Below are 14,194 nucleotides of genomic sequence, written 5' to 3'. Positions count from 1 at the left end.
CAGAGTGAAGGATACCTCCACTGTGCTGCCTCTTCCTGGTTGGTGGCAGTGCTGTCCCGTCCCCAGGCCACAGAGGCCAAACAGGTGGCACTTGGCATAGGTCACACTCCTGCCTCCAGGCAGAAGGACTCCTCTTAACACAACACCGTATGTTCTCTCCAGCTTTAGTCAGGCCGGTTTTGCAGCCAGCGTGCTTGTCTTCTTCTTGTAATCCCTACGAAAGAGCCAACATATGCTCCGGTATCTGAATTTTTCTCAACTTCTCTAAAATTGCAGGCGCAAAGTCCAAGTCGTAAGACACAACAGACCATGGTTTAATCAGCTGTTTTATTATTAAGTATAAAAGATGATCATCTTGCCAGTCAAGGGTAGTAGGTCCTCATGCCCTCCACCCTGTGGCCCTGGCTCAGCCAGTCCATGCTCTTTAGCATATTCCTTACAGCACTCCACTGCCTCTTACCAACTTCTATTATTAGGTGAGATGCTTTCTGTTGCAAAGAGTAAGCAATCTGCTTAAACAATAAGGAGAATTAATTGGCTTCCCTGAGCGGTGGGCTGGTGTTCAAGTGCACTTTGATCCAGAGGTTCCTGATGTCACCAGGGCTCCAGCATGAATTCTCCTCTGGGATATTTCCTTGCCCTGCGTCTTCGTGTCTTGTCTTCCTCCTCACACTAGCCCTCTCTCGTGAATGCAGACATGGTTGAAGCAGGTCCAAGTATCACGTCTAAATCATGCCACCCAGAGATAGATAGAACTTTTGTTCTAATATTCCAGGCCTCAGGCTCAGTTATATGACTAGCCCTGAATCAATGATGTGGCTGGGAGATGGAAATGTGTTGCTTGTCTTAGTCTAGAGCACTTGCTGCATTCCTGGAACGAGGGATAAAATTGGCTCCCTGAGAACAACAAGGATTCCCATGGGGGTCTTGGGAAGGAAGGGTGTTCCCATCTACATGTCAAACAAAAAGTAGCTTCGGTTCTTCACAAGTGTTCTCATTTAATTTTCCCACGTGAATTCTCCTGATAGTTTATGGAAATCTTGAGTTAGCAAGTGATTCTGACACTTGTTCTTATGGTAAGCATTGTTTTTGGAGGAAAAAAATCCATTTCTTTTTGGTGGAGCAAATACACCAATCAATCTCACTGAGATGTCAAAGTGGACCAAATCAAGGCCGGAGAGAGGAGTCACAGTAATGGAAATTGGTAGGAAGATAGGGTAGTACCTGGACACCACTTTCTCAGCGTCCTGTTTTTACTGTGAGAATAGGGGCAGGGTCACTATTTCCTCCCTCCCCCATGCTAAAAAGACAAATGCAACAAGCAAAACTAGACTTGAATGACTAAATGAACGTTGGTATCGCTGGTTCAGTTGGTTTACTTTATTGTATTTTGGTTTGCAACAGTTGTGTTTTCAGTTTTCCACTTTTATCGACTGCCTGTATCTCAGCTATTTGTTTTGTGCTCTCCCCACTTAGGGATTATAAAGTTGGAATAGAAGGGTAAAAATTAGAACCCATACAAACTTGCTTGAAACTTACATTTGAAAGGATGGTGAGGCAGGTTTAATGATAGAGAAAGATTGGCTGCTTAATTATTGTTACCTGCAGCGAACTGTGGTCTTTCTGCAGCTGTCTCCATAAATAGACTTTATGTACAGGAATCCAGCCCAGGGCAAAGAGTTCCTATGCAGCCCCTTTGCTTAATTTAAATAGCTGGTTTGAGGTGGTTGTTTTTGACACCCATCTCAGGTTGACATTCCCCCTTAATCCCTCAGCCTTCTTCTCTCATCTGCCAAATTATATGTAATGAATCACAGCTAGAGTGCTTTTGGCATTTCACGAGTCTGAGAACTTGAAATTTGATTTAAATGTTAATTTATTGCGACAAAGGTTGGGCACTCACGTTCCTATTACTGTGCAAGTCTTTCCACGGACTTGGCACGGGACCAGCGCTCTCCCTGGCCTCCACTGCATCTGCAGAGAATGGCCAGGGCCCCCAGCTCCTCCTTTTCTGTTTTTAAATAGAGTCCGGCCTAGTCAAAGTACATGAAACCATTCTTAGTGCTCCTACTGTTGGGTTTTAGTGATATCTGAGGTTATTTGTTCTAGGTGTATTGACATGAAACTAAAAAAGACATATTAACAAAAGAGTTAACTCTATTTTTCCTCTTTGAATATTAAATACTTTCTTATTGGGTTCTTTTTGTTTATGGTGAACCTCTGCTTCTTCTTGGTCTCTTTTGGCTTTTCAGTGCACATTTAAACCTTTTTTTTAATAGGGTCAGAAATAAAGTATGTATTTGTGGATTCATATAAATCATTAGTAATTAATAATAAAAATTACATAATTTCCAGCCTTTCCCGGTCTTCCTAGCCCAATTAAATGTAGGTTTGGTTGCTTCTCAGAGACCTACTAGATGTTCTAGACTAGAATAGGAGGACATTTATTTAAATTGCTAAGTTTTAAGGAAGTAGAGCGATCTTTGTAGGATATGATATGCCTGCGTGACTCCATAATGGAAGGAATTAAATGTACTTTTCTGTCAGTATTGGGTGTATGAACATCCATGAGTATTCATTGAATGCTAATTTTGTTTTGCTATTTTGGTTGTGTGTCTGCTGGAATGATCATTAAGAACATCGAAGGTATTCTTGGCAGGTTACATTATATAGGCAGCCTCTGATTTACAAGTGGGTTGCGTGTTTTTCTTTATCAGTCAGTGTTGATGCCTGAATGAAATTTCCCCCCATAGGTACAGTGTTATATGTGGTGATTGAGTTCTTTAACACTAAATATATCACTCTTAAGTAACCATGAACAATATTTCTTAATCCCTCTGAGTTTTCTTATCTTAAAATGAAGATAGTGATAACAGTACCTATCATACAGAGTTATTGTGATGATTAAATTAATTAATGCATATAAAGTTCTTAACACAGTGTCTGAGATGTGGTGAGGACTCAATAAATGTTAGCATCATTTTTAAAACATTTTCTGGGAAAATGCATTCTGGATGTCATTATGGAATACTGGGGGATGTCATGTTGGGGGAAGTGGTTCCTGTAAGCTTAAGGCTGACATTGATATGCAAGGTTTAGAGGAAAGAGAGGGGTTCTTTTGCTAGAGTTTTGCAGCTTCTGACTGGGGAGAGGGGATGGTCTAAAGAACAAAACGGAGACCCTCGCTTCCTAGTGGCTTTTTCTGTAGATGAACTTTGCCTGGGATGATGGACTAAAAGGGAGGTTCATTTGTGGCAGCAGGTTGGCAAATGGGGCTTTTAGTGGCGTGGCAGTGACTGTGGCCACCTCAGAGGCTTCTCAGGTAGGTTGCCAGGAGGGGAGGTGATGACATTTGAGACAGGTGAGGGCCATTTGGAACTACCAGCATTTCATTTCTTCAGTGGTGCTAAAAACATCGGAAATAATTTCGCTCATTGAAGTTGACCCTTTTCTTGTCTTTCCTGCAGCTGGAAACTATGGCCAAAATGGAGGTGAAAACGTCACTGCTGGACAATATGATTGGAGTTGGAGATATGGTTCTTTTAGAGCCTCTCAATGAGGAGACCTTCATTAACAACCTCAAGAAGCGCTTTGACCACAATGAGATATACGTGAGTGTGCACGGAAGGTCACGTGTGGGGTTTAGACCGTGCGTTTTGTGGCAGAGCTGGCTTTTCTTCAGCCTTCTCTTTTATTTATTTATTTGTGTGTTTTCTGTTTATCAGAGTCCAGAGGTATTTGTTTATACCCTTAGAAAGAGCTTTGTGTTTGCTCGTTTGGCACACGAGCAGTACTGATTAGAATCTCGGGAGTCTGCTCTTCGCATGGTGCTTCCAGAGCGCCAGGCGTGCAGGGGCTGCGCTGGACGTGGGGGCGCTGGGAAGCGGCGCAGGAGTACCTGATGTCTGCCTTCTGGGGACACGGATTCAGGGGAGTCTTGAAGTCTATCTGCGTCCTCTTGGATGCTTTCAGACAATTAGCAATCTACCCTGTGAGAAGCTACTCATTGGAAGGCAGGACAGTGAAGTGTCACAGAAGATAGGAATCTTCTTGACGTTTGTAGTTAGTGGAGGCAGGAGCAAATTACCAGATAAAAATATGTGTTTGGTCCCTGGAGGCTTGGGAATAGTCATGTCCTGCTATACAAAAGTATAATGTCATAGACAAAAATGAAAGCATATAAATATAGACACTAAGAGGAGAAATTTTATGTTGTAAACATTCTTTATAAAGGATTGCACAATATTTATCAAGTTCCTTAAATATATTTAAAACGTGAGTAAAAAAATACACTTATACATAGTTTTTGAGGAATTTGTGTAAAGCACAGAAAGTTGCATCTGTTCAGGTAGAGATACAGTGTTAACTAAACCAAGGAAATGGGGCATTGGTTCCCTGTACCAGCAGCAGAGAAGGAAACCTGATAGATTGGATGGAAGTATGAGTTTTAATAGAGTCTGCCACGCTTCTGAGTTCTTCTCCTTTTTATTGTGTATCTCTGTCTGGAGATGAATGGGATTATTTGGACATGCTTTATATTTTTCTATTAATATGGGAACAAACAGTAGGAGTAAATATAAAGAAATAAAAGGAGAGGTCATGGTGGGTACAGGTAGGATCGGTTATAACTTTTGTGGAAATAAGGTATATGTATTTTAAATGATATATGCAAAGCCATCTTCTCTTATGTCACATATAACTTTTCTTTCCAGATAGCCAATCATGTTTCAAGGATAACTTTGCATACACTTCTTAATGAAATAATAGTCATCATCGGGGAACTGAACTTTTCATCTTTGTTGGTTTATATTGTTGGACATTAAGATATGATACTGCTGTTTTGGACATTAATTTGATAATTAGATCTGGGCCTACGTTCAGAGACGTTATGTAAAATGCTGATTCAAAGAGGAAGGTTTAAAACACTGCGGCCGAGCAGGGAAGAGGTATTGTTTGGTTTGGCAATGAGGCCTGGTGTCACCTTCCCTCAAAGTATACGGCTCTCAGGTGGGAAAAGCTTACAGTTCTGCAACTTGAATTGAAAGTATGGTCTGATGTGAAATCAAAGGCAGACTTGAAACATGGGTCTCTGAGGTGGAGACAGGAGGAATCTATTCTATCCTAACTAGCGTTGCTGATCATGTTTCTTTTTGGCTCTAAGAAGCCCAGGTCACTTTTAGATGGATTGAAAATAAGATGGAGAGTAGAACATTACATGCATTCAAATACCTGATTTGTTGTGCCCCCTAAAAAGAAAACAACCCCATTTTTAACAAAATGCCAAGTGTTAACATTCAAGAGTGTTTAGCAGATGAAATGTCTGGTTTCAGCCCTACATAATTTTATTTTCTATTTTAGGAATGTCCTTTCTGGTGTAAAACAAAAGCAGAAAATTGCTCTCTGCTTTCAGATATTCATATAAATTGATGTTTCCATGGTACTTTAGGATCATCATTTTCACAAGATGTGTGGCTTCATTTGATAACTTTAAACACACAGCATAAGAGGATTCTCTGTTTTATTTAAGAAAAAAAAATTTCAGGTTATAGAGTAATTTGTGTAGTATGACTCTATGTTTTGTTAATGAGGGGGTTATGGGTGTACACATGTTTGTATATTTGTCTGCATATAGAGAAAGGCATGCTAACTTTGGGTACCAGAGTGGGATGGGATGGGATTTGGGGACAGGGAAAGGTTACTCTTTTAGACTCCTGTATTATAGGACTTGTTAGGTTAAACATGTATTGTTTTTGTACTTAAAAAAATATTGTACAATAGATTTGATTATTACACCTCTGCAACCACACATGTCATGTATACCACCCTTGGGAAATCTGTTTCTGGCTCTTATATTGATATTTCTGCTTTGCTTTTGCTCATGGGTTGCTGTACAGTTGTTTAGCCTGATATGAAAGGCCAAGTTAATACGACATGCAATATTTTATTGTCTGCCACTTCACCGTGTTTTTAAATTCTTTCCCAGAAAACGAAGTACAGTTCTTTTAAAAAATATATATATTTTGTTGTCTCATAGCTTTGTTTTATTCTATAAAAGTGGGTGACAGTCCATGATGAGCCATCACATTGAACAGTCATAGTTTCAGAAACCGTGGTTGAAAAGGTGACCAGTGAACAGAAGTGCCCTTGGCTCAGACTTTTGAACTTTGGCTACAATCCATGGCCTTAGCAGCCTCCTGTGTGAACAGCTCCAGGTCATGGGGACCCTGTTCCTCCATTCTGCCATCCATTCACCCCCACCCCATCTAGAGATAAGAAATAGTCCCTACTTTCACAGAGTTCTCACAAGGGACTGCTTTCCCTCTAGGTACAAATGATCAACTCTCTAGAGCAGCAGTTCTCAACCTGTGGGTCGTGACCCCTTTGAGGGTCAAAACGGCCCTTTCGCAGGGGTGGCCTACGACCATCGGAAAACACGTTTTCGATTGTCTTAGGAGCCAAGACACTGCTTCTCTATCCGGCTCCAGGCCGGCCCGCCCACATGCAGATTTGCCCACATACAACATGAGGAACTGTATTAAAGGGTCGCGGCACTGGGAAGGTTGAGAACCACTGCTCTAGAGGATTCATCATAACCCTTAGTGGATCTTCAGACAGCTGAATCTGGAAGTAGAATCCCTTGTGATCCTCTCATACTAAACCTGAAGCCCTGGGTAGGCCAGTTGAGTCACATACAGAGTGTCCCCCAAAAATATATACAGTGTCTATAGATTCTATTACATTTTGAAAATGAAATGTATTTTAATAAACATTGGCTTTATAATTACTCAAAGTTGTGTATACCTTTTTTTGGGACACCTTGTATATTCTTCCAACTACTGACAGTGGCCAGGTAAATGGAATGAGGTGAGTGGCTTAAGACAGTGATGTCTACAGCTAGGATTTGGGGAGGCTCAGGTTTTTTCAGAGTAGGTGGGCTGTGTGTGAGGTGGTGTGGATACCTAATCAAATATATCTATCAACATATTAGGAAGAGAAAAAAGGGAAAATCACAGGTTTGGTAGGGAATCCCCTCTCCCCCCCTCCCCCCCAGGGTTTTTTTTTTTTTTCCCCCCACCTTTATTGATTTTTTTTTAGAGAGAATAAGGGAGAAGGAGAGAGGGTTAGAAACATCAATGAGCGAGAACATTGATTGGCCGCCTCCTTCATGCTCCCCACTAGGGACTTGGCCCACAACCTGGATATGTGCTCTGATTGGGAATCGAACCAGTGACCTCTTGGTGCATGGCTTGATGCTCAACCACTGAGCCACATCGTTGGGCTGGTAGGGAATGTTGTAATGAAGTGGCTTTATTGATGTTGATAACACCCTAAAGGATAGGCCCCCAGGAAGCATTTATCATTTGAGTTCTAGGCTTCACGTGCCCCAGAGGCATGCTTCTCACACTGTTCTCCTGCAGAATGCCCCACGGCAGAGAGGAGTAAACAAGGTGCCTCAGGGACTCTGGGTCACAGTTGAAATCCATTCACTTTAGGGAAATTATGTTGAAATCTTTGCCTCCAAAATAATTCAAAGTTTTGTTATGTTCTGTAATGTGTATGGGTTTGTTTTAGTCTAACATGCTCCTCCAACCCTCTTTGGAATAAGAAGTATTTTTGGTGCTGACAAGTAGATTTGGTTTGCTTTCTCTTTGAATTGTCAGATTAGGGATCATCTAGATATAGACGACTGAATTCACTCAGTTTTAGGATCTTCAGTTAAATTAATTGTAATTCTAAGAGGACTGCTTTGAAAGTCTAGTAAAAATATCTTAATTTTAGCCCGGCTGGTGTGGCTCAGTGGTTGAGCGTCGACCCATGCACCAGGAGGTCGCTGGTTCAATTCCTGGTCAGGGCACATGCCAAGGATGTGGGCCAAATCCCTTGTGGGGGGCATGCAGGAGGCGGCCAATCGGATGTTCTCTCATGGATGTTTTTATCTCTCTCTCCCCCTCTCCCTTCCTCTTTCTCTAAAATCAATAAAGAAAAAAAATTATCTTAATTTTTAGAAGTTAGTGCTGAATTAGGATCCCCGTAAAGTTGGTGTTGGGTTCTTTTAGGAAAGATACTGAAGTTTGTGCTCCAGGAACACTAATTTTGTGGGTGTAGAGGTGGGCTTACACACTTGTTTAAAAAGTCCTGAGTTGGTTCATAATCCAGGCAGAGTCTCTAAATCTGGGATGTTCCAGCCATTGACATGGTCTCTGCAGTAAGGGCGGTTCGGTTGGAGATGGAGGAGGGTCAGGTGAGAACGGATAGAGGGGATGTTGGCCTGATGGGGAAAGATGCAGGGTCAGAACTCTGTTTGCTTTCATTCCTCCCACTTGGCAGCAAACAGTTCAAGCTGGGACCAGCTGCAGGACATGCCTTTCAGTCTAGCAGCCTCTGTGGTGGGAAGTGCTGGTTGTGACATTCCCGAGTCAGCGCTGCTTTTCTGTGTTCTTTCTGCCCTTTGTCAGACATTCTTCCGGCCTCCCACCCCCGCCCCAGCCAGATGGGACGGTGGCAGAACGTTATGTGGACTTGAAATGTAGGTGACCCAGCCAGACAGGATGCCTTTTTAGGGTGACTGGTCGGGGCTGTGGTTCTGTTCAGGAACAGGAAAGCTGCAATTTAGGCAAGAATAAGGTCCATGGCAAATTTGGAAAAAGAACCTAGGTGTCTGTTCTCTGACAAAGAAGTATTTTTGGTGCTGACAAGTAGATTTTGTTTGTTTTCCGTCTGAATTGCCCGGTTGGGGGTCATCCAGATATAGCAGGTCTGAATTAGTCTAATTTTAGAATCTTCAACTAATTGTAGATTTAAGTGTAATTGCTTTGAAAGTCTAGGAACAATTGTCTTAATTTTTAGAAGTTAGTATTAGACATAGGATTCCCATAAGGATGGGATTAGATGCTTTTATGAAAGATACTTAAATATAAGTACAATATATTTGGTAAATATTGCAAAGTAAATGAAAATAATACTAGTTAACATTTATATATTTATTAGAAGTTTCAAAAACACTTTATATGTAAACATGAAAATTCCTACCTCATGGGTATAACATTTCTGGAAAGTTGGTATAAGTGGTATATTAGTTTTCTCTTGCTGCATTATGAATGGCCCCAAACGTATCAACCGAAAGTAGCATACACTTGCCATCTCACTGTCTCTGTGGGTTGGGAGTCGGGGCATGAATTGGCTGGGTCCTTTGCTCAGATTTTTCCAGGCTGTCACCTAGGTGTCCACCAGGACCGCAGTCTCGTTGGGGGCTAGGTCCTTTCCCAAGCTCACGGGGGTTGGCAGAGAGCTGGAGCCCCTGTTGGTCGGGGCTGGAATACAAACGTCCAAATGAGTGCTCTTCCTGCTACCCAGATGTTCTCCTTTTTTTTTCTTTTTAAAATTTCCTTTAAAAAGTCTGTACTTTTTAAAAAAAAATTACAAAAGTAACCAATGCTTTTGGGGGGAAAATTCAGATAATACAGTCATACATAGCATAAAAGTGTAATTTTCTTACCTTACTACCCCTGTCCCATTTCTAGAAGTAAGAGTAGTTTAATAGGGTGGTAGGTAATCTTCCAGATTATGTAGGTTTGATTAAAAATTAAACTTGCAAATTAAACTTTTTTGTTCTGGTGTTAGGAGTAGGAGTAGATTTCTCCTTTGGATGGGCCTTTACCTGGAGAACCCAGACCCAAGCAGACGTGAGTGAAACAAGAACCATCTTTAATGCTGCCTCCCACCTACCTAGACCAAGTGGGGAAAGGAGGGATCCCTGACCTGGGGAAAGGAAATGCTTGGACTTGACTGTATGAGTCGGCTGTGCTCATTGAACAAGTAGAGCATTAAGAAAACGGGGAGAACAGATTGTGTATGTTTGTAAGAGTATATCTTTGGTGTTTGGAGTGGAGGCGCAGGATTCGCTGGGCAGATAAAGCTGGTGAAAGAGCAGGTCACTGGGCTGAAGAGAAATGTTGTGTCTAATTTCTGAGCACAGTCTCTCTCTTGGACAGTTTTTTTTTTGCATCTCACATTTTATACTTTTTGCTTTTTTTTTTTTTTTATCCTCACCCGAGGACATTTTTCCACTTTTTGTACAGACAGAGTGGGAGGGAGAGAGAGGAAGAGAGAGAGAGGGAAACATCGATGCGAAAGGGACACATCGAGTGGCTGCCACCCGCACGACCAACCAGGGCTGGGGACAAACTGCAACCGAGGTACATGCCCTTAGCAGGAACCGAACCCGGGTCTCTCCGGACCGCAGGTGGACGCTCTAACTGCTGAGCCAAACCGGCCAGGGCTATTTTTTACTTTTTATTAATTTGTTTTTGTTATAGATGTTTCTCATTTTCCCCCCATTGACACCCTCCTCCCCTTCCCCGCTGCTCCATCCCCAGCTTTGTTGTCTGTGTTCATTGGTCATGTGTACATGCATGTAAGTTCTGTGGTGTATTTCTTCCCCCACCAACCCCCCCTCCTCTGAGGCTTGTCAGTCTGTACCCCACCTCTATGTCTCTGGGTTAATTTTGTTCAGCAGTTTGTTAAGTTCATTATATTCCACAAATAAGTGAGATCATGTGATATTTGTCTTTCTCTGCTTGGCTTGTTTCGCTTAGCATAATACTCTCCAGGTCCCTCCATGCCATCTCAAAGGATAAGAGATCTTTCTTTCTTACAGCTGCATAGTACTCCATTGTGACAATGTACTGCAGCTTTTTAATCCACTCATTTACTATTGGACACTTGGGTTGTTTCCAGATCTTAGCTATTGTAAATAGTGCTACTATGAACATAGGGGTACATATATTCTTTCTGATTGATTGGTGTTTCAGGTTTCTTAGGGTATATTCCTAGAAGTGGGATCTCGGACAGTTTTATACTACTTTTCAAAACAGTCATTTTTGGTGATAACTTGCCAGTTGTAACACATCCAAGCTTTCTTGAAACCTTTGGTGACTGGAAAATTTCTTCTCTTAGAACTTGCCAAATGGACACACATTTGTCTGTTATTTACCAAGTATAGAGTTCTTTTATCCTGCAGACACTATATAGTGCTTGAAATAGTTATATAATATTTATAAAATGTTAATTTAGATGTCTGGTTGAAGCCATATCTGAAGTTTGATTTGGAGGAAATGAAGACCTCGCTTCGGTCTGCAGAGGTGTTACTCTTTCGGTGGTGGTGTGGTGGATGCCAGAACGCAAAGACCTGAGCTCCAGTCCCGGCTCTGCCACTTGTCCTCTGTGAGACCTGGGACAGGTGACTTAATCTTTGGAAGTTGTTTCCAACAACTAACATTAAGTCCTTATTGGTACAATATGATATTCTAAGCACTTTACATGTATTAGTTCATTTAGTTTTTACTAGAACCTGTGCACTGTGGGGTTTTTTTTGTTTTTTTTTATCCTCACCTGAGGACATTTTTCCATTTTTTGCTCAGATAGAGTGGGAGGGAGGGAGAGAGAGAGAAACATCGATGTGAAAGGGATACATCGAGTAGTTGCCACCCATATGACCCAGCCAGGGCCGGGGACAAACTGCAACTGAGGTACATGCCCTTAGCGGGAACCAAACCCGGGTCTCTCTGGACTGTGGGCCGATGCTCTAACCGCTGAACCAAACCGGCCAGGGCCACTGTGGGTTTTTAAATTACCTTCATTTTAAATATGAGGAAACAGAGGCTCAGAAATGCTAAGGAACTTGTCCAAGTTCACACAGCAAGTAGGTGATGGAGTTGGAATTCCCATCCAGGAAGTCTGGCCCCAGAGTTCATACTCTTGACAATAGTCCAGCTGACTTTATATGGTTGCTATGAACAGCAAATTAATGATACTATTAATATGGAATTTAAAAAAACGTTTTTATTGATTTTAGAGAGAGAAAGGGAGAGGGGGAGAGAGAGACAAACATTGATTGGTTGCCTCCTGCACACACCCTGACCAGGGATCATACCCGTGATGACCTGGGTATATGCTCTGACTGGGAATCGAACTGGAGACCTTTCAGTGCATGGGATGTCACTCCACCAACTGAGCCACACCATCCAGGGCAATATGGAAGCATTGTGAATCTACAGAGTGCTGTTCAAAGTCATTGAGCATACTATTGAATGTTATTGAAGAATGCATAGGTTTGGAATAAGGCACTCTCAACAACCCAGACAAATAATTGAAATGATAATCAGTAATCCTGCCATGTGTTGAGTTAAACATTCAACAGTGTGGTAACATGAACTAGTGTCACTCATTCGGCAAAAGCAGTAACTACCTTTAGGATGAGGTTCCCTGCTCTGGAAGGTGGGAGAAGATTGTTTTTCATCATGTTCCCTGGATGGAGATGATTGAGAGCTGCACATGGTTCTTGAGCACAAGGTAGAGGGAGAGAGTGGGAAGCTATTCAGCACAAGGGACATGTGTCCAATTTTGCCCTCTTTCCTACCTGTGCATCTATTATATCTGTAGTACAGGTAAATATTAATGATAATCCTAATTTCTAAAGACAGGCTCTTTTGTTCATCAAACTCTGTTTTGGAGGGGTTGGAGGGTGAGACACAGCATGACCTATTGGGAAAGGTGTTGGCCTTTGGCAGACAGACCTAAGGTTGAATCTTGGCCATACCACCACTGTGATCATTGTAAATAACGGAGGGTCGGTTGTTTCATCCATGGAATAGGTATGATTCTTAGCATCTTAACCTGGTGCTTGGCACTTGGTAGGAGTAAAGTACCTGGCAGGTCCTTGACTGATTGAAAAACTTGGACACCAAGAATGACTTTTCTTTAAGATTTCAGACTGAGATTTTCTTAGAATTTCTCTCTCTTTCCCCTTCCCTGACTCTGTCTTTAACTCCCTCTCTCTTCTTGGTTTTCACTACCCCCTCCTTCTTTGGAATTCATTGTACAGATTTCATTTTTCTTGCATTACCATGTTCAGTTAGCCACACCATATTATTTTCAAGACTTCTAGCTAGTGGTGTACAGTATACCTGTAACACAGGACCACTCTGTACCTTAGGAGAATTTTATTGGGTCCAGAGAATGGTACATATTGTTTCATTACAGAGTTGATCTCAACAAAGATAGGGTAGTATTGTGTTCTCCTGCTCTAAAATAAAAGCTGCCGGGGTGATATTTTTAGCCACTATTTCGGCGTGGCATAGAACTCATATATAGCTCTTTAATTCACAGTCTGCAGTGACTGGCAGCGCAGGGACAAAGGATTGTAATATGATGGTAGTTGAGGCCTGTCTCAGACTAGACTGACAGTGACTGTGCCTGGACAAACTTGTGGGCCTCCTTGGCTGCCACAGTTTGCATGACCTGGCCCATGTGTGGGCTCCTGATCTAAGGCCAGTGATTTATGGCACAACATAGATCACCCACCCACCCACCCATCAGGGCTTGATTCTTTGCTCAAACTTTGAATTGAGAAATACCGAACATAAATAAAAGATCAATGGAAGTGGCTGCTGGGAGTCATGAATGTTGTGAGGCCATGATGGGCCATGTGCAAGCAGAAACTGTGCCTAGTCTTTGAAGCAGACCAGCTGAGGAAGAGAAAGATCAGTGAGTGGCAGGCCGGGAAGGAGCAGAAACGGGAGCAGGGGATGAGCACATTGATACTGGAACTGGAAGAGACAAGTTCACAAACTTGTGTTGCCTCGGTCTGTAATGCTGCCTTGTACCCATACTTTGGGTCCCAGATCTTCTTGTAGCTCCGTGATAGGTTGCTTGGGGGTTCCTGGGTGTATTCATTGTTACAGTAAAACCTTCAGTGTTTGATGTAACTTGAGAGCGCCTCTGTGCTGAGCAGCTGAAAGGAATCACATCTCTCTCTTCTAGTGTCTGCGGGCTTTGGCAGGATGCTACCTCTGCCACTAATTGTGAGACCCTGGGCAGTTTTTAAAACCTGCTACCGCCTTCAGTTTTTTTCCTCTGAAAAAATAGGCTATAACTGGGTGTGTGTGTTGTGTGTGTGTATGTGTGTATGTGTGTTGCATAGGTACCACAGATATGCTCTTAGACTGGAGATGTGAGGTGTACACACGGAATTACACTGTTTTAGATATAAGACCCAGACAGAAGTCTGAATTGGTTATTGACATTGCATTTGGCAATTGTCACTTAGGCAGTTTTTCAGTTTTAAACTGTGTCAAAAAGACCAACCAAAGTGTTTAGTTGACCAAACTGTGTCTTTAAAATACAGTGAAGGCAA

General features: G+C 42.2%; 1 protein-coding gene across 6 annotated transcripts in view; it reads left to right on the top strand.

Moving 5' to 3' along the window:
• Positions 1–3,471: 3,471 nt before the first annotated feature.
• Positions 3,472–14,194, top strand: part of MYO1B (myosin IB) — a 139,629-nt gene continuing 128,906 nt past the window's right edge. For 5 of the 6 annotated variants that reach the window (XM_036254718.1, XM_036254716.1, XM_036254715.1 and 2 more), the window contains exon 1: positions 3,474–3,611. In XM_036254718.1, the coding sequence (XP_036110611.1) occupies positions 3,477–3,611 (135 nt within the window). In that variant the 5' untranslated portion in view covers positions 3,474–3,476. Of the gene's footprint in view, positions 3,612–14,194 lie in introns of all 6 variants that reach the window. The other variant, XM_036254714.1, reaches the window with a different exon arrangement.

This window comes from Molossus molossus, unplaced genomic scaffold (assembly GCF_014108415.1).
Source record: "Molossus molossus isolate mMolMol1 unplaced genomic scaffold, mMolMol1.p scaffold_m16_p_11, whole genome shotgun sequence".
Lineage (NCBI taxonomy): Eukaryota > Metazoa > Chordata > Mammalia > Chiroptera > Molossidae > Molossus > Molossus molossus.
The sequence above is the reverse complement of the archived record's forward strand: the minus strand, read 5'-3'. Positions and strand labels throughout refer to the sequence as shown.